General features: G+C 41.5%; 1 protein-coding gene across 1 annotated transcript in view; it reads right to left on the reverse strand.

The window, feature by feature from the left end:
- Nucleotides 1–1834: 1834 nt before the first annotated feature.
- LOC141630381 (small ribosomal subunit protein uS4m) overlaps nucleotides 1835–18137 on the reverse strand; it is a 66981-nt gene continuing 50678 nt past the window's right edge. Inside the window, 3 exon segments of the mRNA XM_074443212.1 lie at nucleotides 1835–2233; nucleotides 2265–2492; nucleotides 13871–13875. Of these exon segments, the coding sequence (XP_074299313.1) occupies nucleotides 1874–2233; nucleotides 2265–2492; nucleotides 13871–13875 (593 nt within the window). The 3' untranslated portion in view covers nucleotides 1835–1873.

Here is an 18137-nt window from a genome sequence, read left to right on the forward strand (position 1 = left end):
AGTCTCATCAATCCTATCGAGGGGATTGTTCTCGTAGAATAGTCACAGCTCGTCCTGAACTTCATTCTACCACGTAAGGATCAGGGTTTAGCCGCATGAAAATAGGAGAGTAGAATAGGAGTCTTGGCCAACCTCCACTCGTTAACAGCCAACGAAGAGAATCTGCTCACCAACAACCAACTCGTAACAGCCAAGCCCATGCCCTTTTGTCCGACCAATCCACATGCCCATTCCCGACAAGCAATCAATCGGTGCTCGAAGCAACCATCCAATGTATCCAATCCGTGTGCTCGATCAGAGGCGGAGACATACTAAGATTCATTCTGTGATCAAGTACTATCCTAAAAGCCTTATTTAACATTTAAGACAATACTAGCCTAGGCATCCGAACAGTCCTTATGCGCATTCCGTGGTTTCAGGAGACAGTCGTAAAATATTAAAATTCCAAGCTCCCTTTTGACACGGTTGGGCTGGCCAACAAACTCTCTACATCTCTTTCGCTCATCCCTTTCGAGGGATCAACTCTCTCTGCCCGTAGGTTCAATAAAAACAAAATATTTGATCACAATAAGGGATTTAAAACAACAAGTACGGGTTTCCGGTAGGCGAAGGAGCTCAGAAAGCCTTACTCTATAGGGGTGCGCTAGCGCCCTTAAAAAGGTTTAATGGCCATGACCAGCTAAAGATCACTGTCATCTCACGAATTGGATTTGAACCAATCAATCTCCGATACCTTTAGTAGATCGTGAGTGGGTCTGTCATCCTCCTCATTATAGTCCTTCTAGAATCAATAGCATTTCGTCAGAATACATTCTGTCTTTTCACCTTAGTAGTCATATGCATAGTCAGTACTATAGCCCCAATCATGGCTACTAATAAAATAAGACTAGAAACCAAAAACCAGACAAAATAGTAAGTATAAAAAAAATTGCCCAATGTTTCCAAATTAGTCCAACTTCGTACCTTTCCGGCATAAACCGTATATCTCAGAGAGGTCGTATTTCTTTGGGTTGGTAGTAATGGAATGGTTTCATTATCTAAAATGAAGAAAATTTCCTACCAAAAGATCAGTCCAATAATACCACTCACTGGTAAATAGCGCAAGACTTCTTCGTGAATCTCCGCTATTTGAATATGGAACATCATAACAACGAATAGGAATGAAACGGCTATAGCTCCTATAGAAACTACTAAGAAGATCATAGCGGAAAAGTCGAGACCTAACAAAAGAAGTAAACCTGAAGTGTTGCGAAAGACTGGGATGGGAAACAAAACGGAATGTACCGGATTTTTAGCACGTACAACCATCAAACCAGAGACCAAAGCTGGCTCGACAAAACAGAAAGTATCATGGTACGTCATCCTTCACTGAAATGGAACATTCATGCTGGTTTGGACCAAGAACTAGCATGAAAGTCGATCTCTTACGTACGACCAGCGCGGTTGTTCATATTTCATTTCCTTCTTCTAAACCAAGCCCCTATTAGAGAGCATTCACTGAGTTACTTACGATCTCAAATCTCTCTCGACGCCAAGAATTGCTTATGTGCTCAGGTTCAGCTAGCTTCTTCCCCACCTTTTAGCGTTCTGGGCAATAAAGAAACCCAAAAAAAAAAGAAAGAAGAGAAATTGGGCCATGTTTCCCGAGGGAGGCCACCTTCTCTCAGGCTAGAAGTCGACTAGAAGTAGAAGACTGCTCTATGAGGGCTTCCCTCTTTCATGGGTTCTGCTCGCTTATTATTTATTATAAAGCTACGCTCCGACCCAGAAAGTCATAATTAAGAAAATTAAAAGAGTGAATCAAGATCTAGATGGATCCCTGTCTTTTTTTCTATCCGGATAGATATGTCCCTATGAGCGACTACGCCGATCTTTATATGTTTTGGCCACGTCCCTTTCCGCTCCGAAGAGGAAGGTTTGGATCTTTCAATCTTATGTCGTGAGGGATGTGATCTATGTTAGGTCCATAAGATACCACAGCTTTTAGTGTTCTATGATTGACCTCCGAATAATGAGTAGGTAGTTCTATCCTTTTTATTTCTAAATTCTTTTTTCTCTTCCTTCTCTTCTTTATCTTCATACTAAACTGATAAGAGGATGCAGAGCAATAGATCAAATTACTATAGTTGTAACCTATAGAACTTCTTGTTCGAGTAGGAAGATTTAGGTTTTTATCGTTCCTTCTCTTCTTCGATAAGAATAAGGTCAGGGTCACGGAGTGAGAAAAATGCCTCTTCATTCATTCATTGCGCAAATGAAGGAACGCCTAAGCATACTTTTTTGTATCTAAAATTCTTTGTTCTTTCTAAGTCTTTTTCTTGCATAGAAGAATGTAACTTTTGCAAAAACCGGGATTTTAGTAGTAGGCGGCATGCCTTCTTCTTTTTGAGTAGGCGGAACCGTTTTGTTTTGCTTCTTCTCCACATTCGGAACCGACGACCCCTAAATTTGCCTATGATTTTTTCATTAATATAATAGAATTTCATTATGTTCTTAAATTATGTTAATTATTCTTCTTATTTAATTTATTATTTCTAATTAAAGAAACCAATGATGAATTTCATTCTGTTATTTAAGAATAATATCATATCATTTTTAAAAAAATTTTATAATAAAAAAAATTTTGAATATGATATTTATATGAATATTTATCTTCTTCTTACTTTAATATGAATTAAAGAAAATTTAAATTAAATTTGATTATTATAATCACATATACTATATTATAATTACTTAAAGATTATGTGTGTGGTGTTGTTACAAAGGACACACTGAATTTACCATTCAATGATGCGGCTTATTGTTTAAAAGAAGCCTTATCCCATTGCACATCAAATTGAATACGATCGCTTGCCCTTAGAGTAGGGGCACTTCTCATATCATAAGGCATTCTTAACTAGTCGCATATCTATGAATGAGCCTACAAGAAAGGTTATAATGATGCTGTTCATGATGTTAATCAAGTAAACTCACTTAGATCAATTAGGATATCTCGGTAAGATTGTCAACACACCAGCTTTCATTCTGAGCCAGGATCATAGTCTTAGGTGTGTGAGTCTAATTCAAAAAGAACACAAAGAAAAAGAGCGCAAGGCCCATAGGCGAGTTTCGGATCAATGCCCCCAGATGCGAGAAATCCATGCTTTTTAGGCCAAGAATGCCCCCTATTATCCCGAAAAAGCCCCCTTGCTTGGCCAATTTATGTCGAAATTTCCCGGGTTTAGTCAAAAGTCACATTCGATTTGGCCATTTCACTAGTAAAATCGTCGAATGATGAAAAAGACCGAGCGAGAGTAGTCCCTTTCTAACATAAGGGCGAGCCGACAGTTAGTTTACTGATTTTGCACGTTTTAGAATTGAGATTTAGTTGTAAAATGGCTTTTAGTCCTATTTTGCCGGGTTCACTGACCTTTTTCATTTGAAAAGTCCACCTTTTAAGGCAGAATATATACCCCGAGTAGTCCTTTACCATAAAAGGGAGCGCCTTAGGTCCCAAATTCCCTGGCTTGGGTTAAAACGGAAGAAAGGAGAGGGCTTGTCCCGGAACAGCTTGAGTTGGATTTCCCCGAAAAGACCTGTGGGGTGCAAGTTAAGCTCAAGAAGTCCTCTTGTTAAGCTCCTGAACTCGCTTCATGTGCATCGTGTCCCTTACAAGAAAGAGTTTTGCCGTCTCTTTGGCTTGCGATGTAATACTACGTATTTATGAGTCTCTGGGTACTCTATCGAGTAGGCCTTACTCTGTCGAGTAAGGATGAGTTGCAGATTAAAAGAGTTTCTGACCTGTTGGGTACTCGATCGAGTAATGTGGATACTCGATCGAGTAAGGGGGCACTCGATCGAGTACCTTAGCTACTCGATCGAGTAGCCGGTTTATGGGGGATGATTTCTCGGGTTTTGTTAATAATGCGATCGAGTACCTTAGCTACTTCCGTCATTGTTCTTAAAACACTTTTTAAAACCTAATCACTGTGAGAAGAGAAATCAAACTACGTCATTCGCTTTAATCGCATTGTTGGCAAATCCCAGAGCTTGGAAGGTCGGATTCTACCTTTCTTTATACCGTTGTGATCCTTGCGTCGAGTGTAAGAACTATATACTGTTTTTATAATGTTTCTTTAAAGTTGGTTAAACCCTAATTTGGGGATTTGGGGGTTTTGTAGAGGAAGCGTTTTGATATCAGCTGTGATCCTTGCGTCGAGTGATTATGTGCTTGTATATACCGTTGTGATCCTTGCGTCGAGTGATTATGTGCTTGTATATTAGGCGGAGGATTCGTAGAGGAAGCGTTTTGATATCAGCTGTGAGATCGTCTGATTGTTGTGCTTTCCAGGTAGGGTTTCCCTACTCAGTATTATTTACATAATGTGTGGTGATTGTGATGTAGTTAGTGATTGTTGATTGATTCAGACGGTTGTTGATGTTGTATTGTGATTGTTGATTGTTTGTCTCTGGTTCTCGAGATGCGTTCTCGGCTGAGTAGAGTCACTTGCGGGAGTGGCTTCACGCCCTAGTTTCGCCCTTCGTGTAACCCGCCACGGAAGGGGATATGCACATTAATGGGACAGGGTTATCGCTCGGTATGATGAGCGGGGATTTGGTGGGTACGGCTGCGGTCCCCCACTGGAAGGGCTGGTCTAGTGGACAGTCGGTGACGGAGATTGATTGGAGTGGGTGATTGTGTGTGATCGCTGAAATTTGTCTTGATTCTTTATCTTGTTGGTTATATAAATTGTGTGAATAATCTTGACCCGGTTTATTGTTTTAAAACTGCGGTGATCCATTCGGGGATGGTGAGCGAGATATTGAGCGGTATGAGTTGATTCTTGGGATAGCCGGGATGTGCCACGGTCGATGATAGAAGTCTTCATTTGTAGCTTAGTAGTTTTCATAAACATTTGATTATGATTAGACAGTTGGTTTGAGACATGTATTCGTATTTTGGTTTGGTTTTTGGATTGTAACCTTTCACTAAAGTATTTCTATTTAAACACTGTTTCATTATTGTTTATTTGATTATCATTGCCTCGGGTAACCGAGATGGTAACATCCTTATACCTGGGTGGTCCTGGTAAGGCACTTGGAGTATGGGGGTGTTACAAAATGGTATCAGAGCGACGATCCTGAAACCTGTAACCAATGAACCTAATGAATATAGGGAGTCAATTAAAATGAACTCGGGGTTAAGGTTGTAGGAGCTAATGCAAAGGCTTGGGAGACGTCCTAAAGTCGCGAACTTGCCCTACAATTTTGAACCGGTCACATGGGGGGTGTATGTCAAGTTGTATGTGTTGTTTGTTCGCTTGTGTGTGGATGTGATGAAGTATGAATGAAAGATTGATGAGACATATAGAACTGTTGTTGGAATAAGGAGCATGTTGGATGTTTACTATGTGGCATTTGATAACATGATATAGTTGTTTCGTTAATCATATGAAGGGTTGAGTAGCATAGTATGCTTAACTATGATATAATGTTGTGTTTATAAAGTTGTTTTATATGTTGGGATATGATATAGCACGCGGGTAGCATATTCGAGTTAGCATGACTTGATCGAGAAGGTCTGACTCGATCGAGTGGGTATTTGACGATTTTGCAACCAGAATCGAGTTTTTTGGGCACTCGATCGAGTACCTCGGGCACTCGATCGAGTAGGGGGTCACTCGATCGAGTAGCCTCTTACTCGATCGAGTAGGTTTAGGCACTCGATCGAGTGTGTTCTGGGCAGTCCGCTTTCGTGTTTGATATTTTAGTGTGTATGTTTATATCTACCCTTTCTTATATAGTTTCAAGATGCCGCCCAAGAGAAACGCTTATTATGCGAGAGCTGAGACCATGAACATAGATGATGTTGTTATGATGTTGGAGCACCAAGATGCTCTCACTGAGGCTTTAAAGAAAGTGAATAAGGATAAGGATAAGGAGGTTGATCACTTTAAGATCAGTCTCTATATAGCGAGGTTTAACCCAAAAGAGTACACGGGAACCGGGGAACCAAACCTTCTTGACAACTGGCATCGTGAGATGGAGAACATACTAGACCTGGTTCACTGTCCTGATGAGATGAGAGTAGAACAAGCTGCATTCTACCTGGGGGAAGCAGTTGGCAAGTGGTGGGATACGGTGAAGGTGAGAGCTAGGGAGATGTATGCGAACCAGGGCTTACCTGCTATACCTTGGGAAGAGTTTCGGAGGGCCATGAGGAAAGAGTTTGTAATGGAGCATGTGAGGAGTAAGCTGAGGGAGGAGTTTGATGGGTTTAAGATGACATCTGATATGTCAGTTGCTGAGTACTACAAACAGTTTAATGAGAAGTCTAGGTATGCTGAGGATATGGGTTTGAGTGAAGAGAACCTGGCGCTGAGGTTTGAGAGGGGGTTGACCCCTAAGATTATAGATAAGCTACTTGTAGGAGAGCTGAGAGGTTGGTGGAGATGGCTCAGGAGAGAGTGAGTGAGAAAAGAAAGGTTGAGAGTGAGGGTGGTGGCCAATCTAGTCATAAGAAAGGCAACCACACCCAAGCTAGAGGGTTTTCTTCTGGGTTAGGATTCAGTGCTGGGGCTTCCTTTGGGCGTGGCCGTGTGAGTGGTAGTGGTAGTTGGGGGATGACCTGCTATGGTTGTGGTGGTGTGGGCCACAAGAGACATGAGTGCACAAGTGCACCAGGAGCTTTTCAGGGATCGGCTCGGGGGAGCTATTCTCAGGGATCGGCACAGAGTTATGCGAGTAACAGACCAGGTGGGTCATGGTCAAACCGGGGAAGTCAGAGCTATAAGGGTAGAGGTAACCGCTATGGCGGTAATTCTTATTAGAAACCAGCTACGAACAACAACAACAACCAGGGGTTGGGTGCTAAGCCGACCACATCAGCCAGTACTGTCCAGGGAGGTGGACAGAAGACCAGTGGAAAGCTGTTCATGATGGACAAGAAAGCAGCTGAGGAGGATGCACATGTTATCACTGGTACTTTTCTTGTTAACGGTATTCATACCTTTGTTTTGTTTGATTCGGGGGCGTCTCAGTCGTTTGTATCTTCGAGTCATGTTAAACGGTTAGGTTTGAGGGCATATGAGTCTGTAAACGAGAAATTTTTTATACCTTCGGGTGAGTCTGTATCATGTGGGAAGTTGTTTAGAGATGTATCTATGATAGTTGGGCAAGTTGATCTACCGGTAGACTTGCTAGAGTTTCCTTTTGACGGTTTTGAGATGATAGTCGGGATGGATTGGTTGGGAAAGTATAAAGCTAAGATAGACTATCATCAAAAGAAAGTGTCTTTGAGAGGGCCTAAGGGTGTTAGTGTGTCTTATCGTGGGTTTCTAGTCAATCCCAAAGTTAAGTTGATTGCAGCTGTCACCTTGAAGTCTTATTTGAGGAAGGGGTGTCCTTTGATCATGTGCCATGTGAGAGATGACCGGATAGAGAGTCCGACAGTTGATCAGATACCAGTGGTGGGAGAGTTTGCAGATGTTTTTTCCAGAGGAGATTCCGGGGTTGCCACCGAAGAGGGAGATAGATTTCACCGTTGAGTTGAAACCGGGGACGGGGCCAATCTCTAAAGCACCGTACCGGATGGGTCATAAAGAGATGGAGGAGCTCAGGAAACAGTTAGATGATCTAATAGAGAAGGGATACATTAGACCTAGTGTATCGCCGTGGGGAGCACCAGTTCTTTTCGTGAAGAAGAAAGATGGGAGTTTGAGGTTGTGCATAGATTACATGGAGCTGAACCGAGTGACGGTGAAGAACAAGTATCCTTTGCCAAGGATAGATGACCTGTTTGATCAATTGAGTGGTGCATCAGTCTTTTATAAGATTGATTTGAGGTCGGGGTACCATCAGGTGAAGATTAGAGAGATGGACATACCAAAGACAGCTTTCACGTCGAGGTATGGTCATTATGAGTACGTGGTGATGCCGTTTGGGTTATCTAATGCACCGGCTGTGTTTATGGATTTGATGAACAGAATATTCAGATAGTTTTTAGACAAGTTTGTGGTGGTGTTTATCGATGACATCTTAGTCTACTCTAAGACTAAGGAGGAGTATGAGGAGCATCTGAGGATTGTGTTGCAGACTCTGAGGGAGCATGAGTTGTATGCTAAGCTGTCCAAGTGTGAGTTCTGGTTAAAGAAAGTTGCTTTTCTGGGGTATGTGATCTCTAAGGAGGGAGTAGCTGTGGATCCGGCAAAGTTTGAGGCAGTGACAAAGTGGGAAGCACCAAAGAATGTTGCTGAGATCAGGAGTTTCTTGGGTTTAGCTGGATACTACAGACGGTTCGTGAAAGATTTCTCCAAGATAGCTAGACCTATGACAACTTTGATGAGGAAAGAGAACAGGTTTCGTTAGGATGAGAGTTGTGAGAAGGCGTTCCAAACATTAAAGGAGCGTTTGACCACAGCTCCTATCTTAGCATTACCTAAAGGGATCGAGAATTTGAGGTTTATACAGATGCCTCAAAGAATGGGTTGGGATGTGTGTTGATGCATAACGGTAAGGTGATTGCCTATGCTTCTAGGCAATTGAAGCCGTATGAGGAGAACTACCCTACACATGATCTAGAGGTGGGTGCAGTGGTGTTTGCTCTCAAGATTTGGAGACATTACCTTTATGGTGCGACCTTTAAGGTATTTTCGGATCACAAGAGTCTCAAGTACATCTTCACTCAAAAGGAGTTGAACATGAGACAGAGGAGGTGGATGGAGCTGATTGGCGATTATGACATAGATATTATCTACCATGAAGGGAAAGCCAATGTTGTTGCAGATGCTTTGAGTAGGAAGAGTGTACATTCCTTGTGTACAGCTCTATCTTTGATGAGGTTGAGAGATGAGGTGGGGAAGTTTGGCTTACATATGATGCAGAGAGGGGATGCTGTGGGAGATTTGTGATGCGGCTGATCTTTATGACGATATTCGAGGTAAACAGGCTTTGGATCCTAAGATGGTTGAGTGGAGAGATGAAGTAGAGAAAGGGACAGTGTCTCGATTCTCTATTCATACAGATGGTAGTTTGAGGTTCGATGGTAGGTGGTGTGTCCCTAATAATGAGGAGCTGAAAAAGACAATCATGATAGAGGCACATTGTACACCGTATTCAGTACATCCAGGTGGAGACAAGCTATACAAGGATTTGAAGAACACGTTTTGGTGGCCTGCGATGAAGAAAGAAACAGCTGAGTTTGTGGCCCGTTGTTTGACATGCCAGAGATTTAAAGGGGAACAGCGACGACCACAAGGTAAGATTCAGTCCTTAGAGGTACCTGAGTGGAAGTGGGAATCAATTTCTATGGATTTTATCGTGGGTTTGCCAAAGAGTCAACAGGGTAACAACATGATCTGGGTGATAGTGGATCGACTGACCAAGTCTGCTCATTTTGTGCCAATGAAAGATACATGGACTAAAGCACAATTGGCTATGGCTTATCGAAAGAATGTGCTTAAGTTACATGGAGTCCCTAAGGACATAGTGTCTGACAGAGATGCGATATTTATCTCAAGGTTTTGGAAAGAGTTGCAAGAATCTTTGGGAACAACTTTGAAGATGAGTATAACTTTTCATCCTGCGACAGACGGTCAGACTGAGAGAACAATCAAAACTCTTGAGGATATGTTACGAGCTTGTGTGATGGACTTTGGTGGTAGCTAGGAACAGAGGTTGGATTTGATAGAGTTTTCTTACAACAACAGCTATCACACTAGTATTGGCATGGCACCGTTTGAGGCTTTATATGGGAGTAGATGTAGGAGTCCGATTTGTTGGGACGACATTGCTGAGGCAGTGGTTCTAAGACCAGAGATTGTACATGAGATGGTTGAACAGATAAAGATGATCAGGGAACGGATGAGAGCAGCTCAGGATAGGCAAAAGAGTTATGCAGATCTACATCGCCGGGATATAGAGTTTCAGGTTGGGGATAAGGTTCTTCTGAAAGTGTCTCCTATGCGTGGGGTTATGAAATTTGGGAAGAAAGGCAAGCTGAGTCAGAAGTTCATCGGTCCTTATGAGATCTTAGAGCGAGTTGGGGAAGTTGCATATCGTCTGGCTTTACCGGCTGCGTTAGAGAGAGTGCATAACGTGTTTCATGTATTGCAGCCGCGGAAGTATGTGAGTGACCCGTCACATGTGTTAGAGGCAGAGAGCATAGAGCTAGATGAGTCCTTATCATATCTTGAGGTACCTAAGCAGATTCTTGACCGGAAGGTTAGGAAGACTAGGAGTGGTGAGACAGTTTTGCTTAAGATCCTTTGGTCTAACCACGAGATTGAGGAAGCTACATGGGAGGCAGAGGATGCCATGAGAGAGCGTTACCCTTTCCTTTTTGATCAGATATGTATGGTTACGGGGACGTAACCTTGTTTCTTTTAGGGGGTAGGACATGATCGCAAAGAGTTTTTAAGAGTTTTTATACCCTTTTTATGTTGTGTCGGTATGGTTGTTGTCGTAGAGTCGGGTTGAGTTGGGGTAGTAACATGTTTTATGTTGAGTTTTGTTTTGGTTGTTGAGTCGGGAGTGCGTAGTGTGTGTCTTTGTTTTGTTGTGGTTTGAACTTCGGGGGCGAAGTTCTTTTTAAGGAGGGAAGACTGTAATACTACGTATTTATGAGTCTCTGGGTACTCTATCGAGTAGGCCTTACTCTGTCGAGTAAGGGCGAGTTGTAGATGAAAATAGTTTCTGACCTATTGGGTACTCGATCGAGTAACGTGGATACTCGATCGAGTAAGGGGGCACTCGATCGAGTACCTTAGCTACTCGATCGAGTAGCCGGTTTACGGGGGATGATTTCTCGGGTTTTGTTAATAATGCGATTAGAGTATATAATACTTCCGTCATTGTTCTTAAAACACTTTTTAAAACCTAATCACTGTGAGAAGAGAAATCAAACTACGTCATTCGCTTTAATCGTATTATTGGCAAATCCCGGAGCTTGGAAGGTCGGATTCTACCTTTCTTTATACCGTTGTGATCCTTGCGTCGAGTGTAAGAACTATATACTGTTTTTATAATGTTTCTTTAAAGTTGGTTAAACCCTAATTTGGGGATTTGGGGGTTTTGTTGTTTGTATGATTGGTAGTGATTATGTGCTTGAATATTAGGAGGAGGATTCGTAGAGGAAGCGTTTTGATATCAACTGTGAGATCGTCGATTGTTGTGCTTTCGGTAGGGTTTCCTACTCAAGTTATTATTTACATAATGTGTGGTGATTGTCTTTGTAGTTAGTGATTGTTGATTGGTTGACGGTTGTTGATGTTGTATTGTGATTGCCGATTGTTTGTCTCGGTTCTCGAGATGCGTTCTCGCCGAGTGGAGTCACTTGCGGGAGTGGCTTCACGCCTTAGTTTCGCCCTCCGTGGAACCCGCCACGGGAGGGGATGTGCACATTAATGGGACAGGGTTATCGCTTGGTATGATGAGCGGGGATTTGGTGGGTACGGTGCGGTCCCCCAGCGTGGTGGTCCAAAGGTGGGACGATCGGTGACGGAGATTGATTGGAGTGGGTGATTGTGTGTGACGCTGAGCTGTCTTAATTCTTTATCTTGTTGGTTATATAAATTGTGTGAATATAATCGACCCAGGTTTATTGTTTTAAAACTGCGGTGATCCATTCGGGGATGGTGAGAAGATATTGAAACGGTATGAGTTAGTCGGGATAGCTGGGATGTGCCACGGTCGATGATAGAAGTCTTCATTTGTAGCTTAGTAGTTTTCATAAACATTTCAGTTAGCTGATTTGACAGTTGGTTTGAGACATGTATTCGTATTTTGGTTTGGTTTTTGGATTGTAACCTTTCACTAAAGTATTTCTATTTAAACGCTGTTTCATTATTGTTTATTTGATTATCATTGCCTCGGGTAACCGAGATGGTAACATCCTTATACATGGGTTGTCCTGGTAAGGCACTTGGAGTATGGGGGTGTTACATGTGATCCTACTTCCCTTCGCAATTCACATCTGACCAACTCACATATCTTACGCGCTTTCGAACCCCCCTTTTCCAGCCGACTCGCATTTATAATAAGAATGCCGAGATGTCTGGTGGTTTTTCTTTAAGGAAGCATCTAACTTTTTTTTAAGTAATGAAAAATTAATATAATATATTATTATTATTATAATCACATATATATTTTTTTTATATATTCTTATTTAATTATGATCAAATCTTAAGAAAAAAAAGGGTGATTGCATTATCTATTAGGAGGGTGATCGGAGACTAGGAAAAAAAGGAAAGAACTTCAGTTTCAGCACATTTTTACGAAAAAAGAGATAAACTTACTTTTAAATGGCTCGAGTGGGCACTCGCTATATTCTAAGATAAAATGGACAAGGGAAGAAGACGAGCAACTCTTTCCGGAGAGTCGTACGTGGCAAGCTCCCTACCGCATTTGGCCAAACCAACTCGTAATCAAGGAGCATTTTCATGCAAATGCAAGAGAGTCTCATCAGTAGTGGTGCTTGGAGCAGTAGCTTTAGCTGGAGCAGTAGCTTTAGCTGGAGCAGTAGCTTTAGCTGGAGTAGAAGAGCATGAACATAAAGAAGTAGCTGGATTGGCTCGATGAAAGGCTTTCCACTTTCCCTTGGCTTTCTTCGATAACTTCATCCACTGCATTTCTTTGAACTGTGACTTCACCCGCTCAACTTGCTTCATTTTCTGGAGGACCCGCCGCTATAAGTAGCGAAGGGAGCCCCATCATCAACAAATGCTAAAGTGTCGGCTCGTTCGTTCCGCTGCACTCGTCCCCTGTTCTAGGAAAAGGTCTGGTAATGCGCAAACTTCGTCTTCTTCTGGTCCAGCAAACGCGGGAATTGAAGTCCTGTTCGTCCAGTTGCTCGAGATATGTCTTCTTTTTCCCAGGATCTGGACTGGATTAGGTGCCTGCCCACCCTCTCCTTTGACTCATGTTCGAAGTCAGTCTTCCTTCAACCTTCAGCCCTAACTAAGCCTTCAGCCCTAAGCCTTCACCCCTTTCAAGTGAAAGTGATTGTTCCGAGAAAGTGAAAGTGATTGTTCTCTTAGACTCTAAGATCAGAGCGCTAGGCTGGCAAACAAAGAAGGGATAGGTAAGAACTCATGGAAAAAGAACATAAGAGGAAAGAGGGATAGATGGACCGCTCTTCCTTGACACTCGTGGCCATCATTCGTCGCATTAAGACATCACCACATCTTAGTGTGGGTGCAGGCTCTGATTGAAGTTGCCAAACATCACGCCTTCCAAGTGGATCACTCGCTTCCTTTGTAACAAGAAGCTTGGCCGAAGAAGAAGAATAGGGGAATTCCACCCACCAACAAACTGAGATCAGTCATTCGGACAGTCCCATGTCTTCGTCGCCGCCTACTATATCTATGTATGCATTATGCTCTAACAATCTACTCTACTACTATTCACTTCACGAGTTCAGATATATAGATAGGTAGATATATGCTTCCCCCACCAGCAGCAGCCTTTGGAACAGGGGAACAACCAGCCTTTCCCGCGAGAACTAATAGAATGAGAAAAGAATCCCAAGAAGACTCAGTGGGAAGTCAAGCCCATCCCCTGCTTTGTTTTCTTAAGTAAACGAGCGATGGATGGCTATCGAGGATTATAGTTATCTACCTCCTCGAGGAAAGGTACGGTCGAAAGACTGCTCTTCTCATTCTATCTAACTGACTGTTCTAATTGTCCAATGAACTCTTCTTCATTACTCAACAAAAGACTTCTAAGAAAGAGCACAAAGAAAACAAGAGCTTCTCCGTCCAGCAAACCTGTAGAAGTACCCATCGAGTCGAGCAATGATCCAATGAAGCAAGCTGCTCTTTGTCACTCCATTTTCCCTGGAAACCAAGAGCAGAGCAGCCCATTCACATTCAGGCTTGGTCAATTAAAATTGGACTATTTCTGGGCCGGAACCGTAGCCAATGAGTCTGCTCCACTCCTCTTTGTTCTGAACCACTTGGCTATATCTATTTCCCCACCTAGGATCCCCAAAAGAATAGCATAATAGATAATATAATAAAGTGAAAGATCAGATTGTTACAGAAGACCAGATCGAGGGAAGGTACCGGACAATCAAAGAAAGAAGCCAGCTTAAAAGAAAAGCACCTTGGTCGAAGCGAAGCGCATACGATGAGGGAAGAGAGAGACCACCAATGCAATTGGATCAACTTAAGCATCGATTTAGAAGGCGACAACATGAAGCATGAAAAAAGAGCCAGCCGCTTTTCTCGATAATAATGTTCTGTTACAAGCAACAACGAGAAAATACGCTCTTGGACGCATGCATGCCCCTATCCTCCATCCCTTTAGTTTAGCCTATGCTTAGCTAGGTAAATAGGCTTGAAGTATCCAAGTAGCACTAAAACGAAAAAGTGAACTATTGGAATTCTTGGGCTTAGCCTTTGAATTGCCATGGACCAGTCCTATACTAGGTCACAATCAACCCACGCACAATATCTTCGCAACCCTCCCGACTCGCGATCCCCATTGTGGCTTTCCTCACTTCGGTAAGTTACAAGGATGGATGCAAATAGCAAGGCGCTATGCCGTGTGAAGTGAGACTGGCTGCCCTAAGTTAAGTGCTTCCTTATTAGTTATTATAAAATGATCTTGCTCAGTAGGAGGGCTTTTCCTTTCTCAGGCCTTCTTTTTCTCTAGAAACAAGAACAAAGAAGCAAGCCAAGATCAATATTAATGGAGGGTCGCCCCAGTCAAAGATGGTAAGAAGGAGTAGCATCAATAAAATTCATTGTATGTATGCCTCTCAGCGATCCACATGCATCTGTATTATACCCGAGGGTTATTTGGGCTGTGCCTATTATTATCAACTCCACCATGGACAATAATCTTAGTCGGAGTCAAATTCCTTACCTTTCAACCCAAAGCTAAACATATCCTCACAGGTATTCTCTTTTTTGAGGATCCATTTTAGATAAATGCCCTCTTTTGATTAGCCAGTTTCCAAGGGGGAGAAGCAAGCCGAACCTCTGAAAGATTTTAAATTCCGTAAGTAACTCAGTGAATGGATTGGGAGAATAAAATGAAAGAAAGACGAAAAATTTCGTTCTTCATAAAGTGGTTTGTTACACATACACAATATTGCAGAGACGGGCTGGCTAGGCTCTTATAGAAATTTCGTTGCGTAAAGAGATTCGTCTTGCTTGATCATTGCATTGAGTGCGTGGTAAATGCTTTTGTTTTGACTGAACCTCCCATTGCTCTCTCTCCGAAAGCATGCAGCTTCTAAGGAAGACAGATATATAGAAAGTGTGCAGTGAGTTCATCTTTCCAACTAGAAATATCATAAGAGAAGAGAGCAATGCCCATCAACTTCCATTCCTTTCTAGGTCGGACCAAGCCCATTTTAATTTAACAACATATTTACGACAAGTCTTCTCTTATTTTAGAGCAAGAAGCGGAAAGAAAGCTTTCTTTATCTTTATGGATAACCAATTCATTTTCAAATATAGTTGGGAGACTTTGCCCAAGAAATGGGTCAAAAAAATAGAAAAATCAGAACATGGGAATAGATCTGATACCAATACGGACTACCCATTTCAATTATTGTGCTTTCTCAAATTGCATACCTATACAAGGTTTAAAGTTTTGATCGATATTTGCGGAGTTGATTATCCTTCTCGAAAACTAAGATTTGAAGTGCTCTATAATTTACTGAGTACTCGGTATAATTCGCACATTCGCGTACAAACCAGTGCAGACAAAGTAACACGAATATCTCCGGTAGTCAGTCTATTTCCATCAGCCGGCCGGTGGGAGCGAGAAGTTTGGGATATGTTTGGTGTTTCTTCCATTAATCATCCGGATCTATGCCGTATATTAACAGATTATGGTTTCGAGGGTCATCCAGTACGAAAAGACTTTCCTCTGAGTGGATATGTAGAAGTACGCTATGATGATCCAGAGGAACGCGTGGTTTTTGAGCCCATTGAGATGACCCAAGAATTTCGCTATTTCGATTTTGCTAGTCCTTGGGAACAACGTAACGGTAACGACGGATAATTCGGAATCATAATAAGTCCAGTCCAGGGGACAAAGAAATAGGAAATGCTATTTGCTTCGTAAGAAAACTTCTATGAAATGAAAAAGTTTAACGAGAATTGTCTTGATCGTCGGATATCATAAAAAAAATGAAATGGCAAGAAAAATGGAATCTCGATAGAGAAAAAAATATCTGGAAAACAGGGAAAGGGGTCTCTACAATGACTATGTAAAATCCTCTAATTGAAAAGGGTGTAGCGCAGCTTGGTAGCGCCTTTGTAAAGGATAAAGAATGTCACGGGTTCCAATCCTGTCATCCCTACCTATTCTTTTCCTGCAGGCAAGCGTCTGGGAGGACCCATTGAGATCGATTCAATTGGGACATAGAAAATTTTTTGGTTATTTTTATGATACTATATATGATAGTATATGTATGCAGGGTGTAGTATTGGGTTACAAAAAGAATCCTTTTCTTTGATTTTATTAAATACTTATCTATTGTGATAAGAAAAGCGCTCTTAGTTTAGTTCGGTAGAATGTTGGTATCCAAAACCCAATGTCGTAGGTTCAAATCCTACAGAGCGTGATTTCCTTCTTGTTAGATCGAATTAGACTGAAATGACATAACTAACTTGAACAGTAAGAAAAATTTGACCTCCTCCTTTATCCAATCCAATTGAGGTTAAGATTACTTATATTATTATAGATAGCATAACTAATGATTAGAATTCTCATACCTTCTCAAATTCTTTGATCGTGAAATCACAAAGAAAAGTGAAAAAGAGAAACAAAGCTCATAACATAAACCATGCTTCCTCTCCCGTAATTAATTAAATCGAGCGAGCTTAACTTCCTCGTAACTTAGAGGAAGGCAGTTCTCCTGCCGCGTTAGCTTATTGGCAAAGAAACTTTAAACAAGACAAAACTACGCTCTTTCTGCTTATTAGTCAAGCAAGTCTTTCACTCCTGTTTACCAGAAAAAGCTTCAGATGAAAAAAAGAGGACATGCTCAATCGATTGAAGGATAGACGGAGCATCTAAGCGAGTAAAAGGGGCTAACTTGAATGCCCGGGCATGGGCTAGACTTACAAGGGTAAGAATCCAAACTTTTGAAATAAGCCAATCTTTTTAAATTTAAAAAATAATAATCTATGGCTGCACATTCATATTCAATTGTTCCTGAGCTTGCTAAAGGGGGAATTACAGTTCAAAAAGGAAATCCTGGCGCACTATTAAGCGTTGCGGGTGAGCAACCCATAATTGAAAGGTCGAAGTCGAAAAGAATGCTTTTTTTACTGTAAAATTTATTATTTTTACCAACCTTACCTTAGGGGTAGAGTCTACCTCATCCTTCACATCGATCAGATCCCGATCAATAAGAAATTAAACTAATCCAACACCGAAAGGCTTCGATATATTGATCGTTTTGCTTTCCTGTTTAGGGCTATTATTAGTATTAGAGGTGTTAGTCCCCTTGGTAGATTTTTCTTTTAAAATAGAAGCGTTTTGACGAACGAGGGTGTCGATCCTATTAATCAGAGTAGCAATCCTAATGGATGCATCCTTGCTAAATATACAGCATAAAATATGAATTAAAAGCCATTCAAGCGTAAAAGGACCAAAACAATTTAGCAAATCCTTCTCTTCTTGAGACAAAAGACGACCTTTGTTCTTTAAGGGACCCTTAATAGTATAGTACTATTATCACTATAAACAAAAATTTTTTCTTTAAGATAATCCTTAGCTGAAGGTAATTCAGTATTAATTAAGAATTCCATCAGACCAGGTTGACGTTGAAACAAATAATCTTCATCAAATGAGGTTGTGACTTTTTCTATTTCAGACTGGAGGGCTTCCAATTCGTGTTGATCTTTTTTATCCTTATTCAGATTAAGAAGATTAAAAACATCATCACGATATTGGTATTTCACCTTCAGCTATTGAATAAAGATGCTCTTACTAAGAAATTTCTTGATGCGAGAAAGTTGAGCTTGATTGACAGCTTCTGAGAATTGCTCCTGCGAAGATAATCCCTTTTTTTTTTCCTTGAGGAGTGTTGGTTCGACATTATCAGTGAGATCTAAATCCGCTTCTTGGACATCTACATTGGGGTAGCTTGGGGGCAGATTAGCAAAATTTTATTTTTTAAAAGAACTTGTCATCTT

The sequence above is a fragment of the Silene latifolia genome, chromosome Y (genome assembly GCF_048544455.1).
Source record: "Silene latifolia isolate original U9 population chromosome Y, ASM4854445v1, whole genome shotgun sequence".
Classification (NCBI taxonomy): domain Eukaryota; kingdom Viridiplantae; phylum Streptophyta; class Magnoliopsida; order Caryophyllales; family Caryophyllaceae; genus Silene; species Silene latifolia.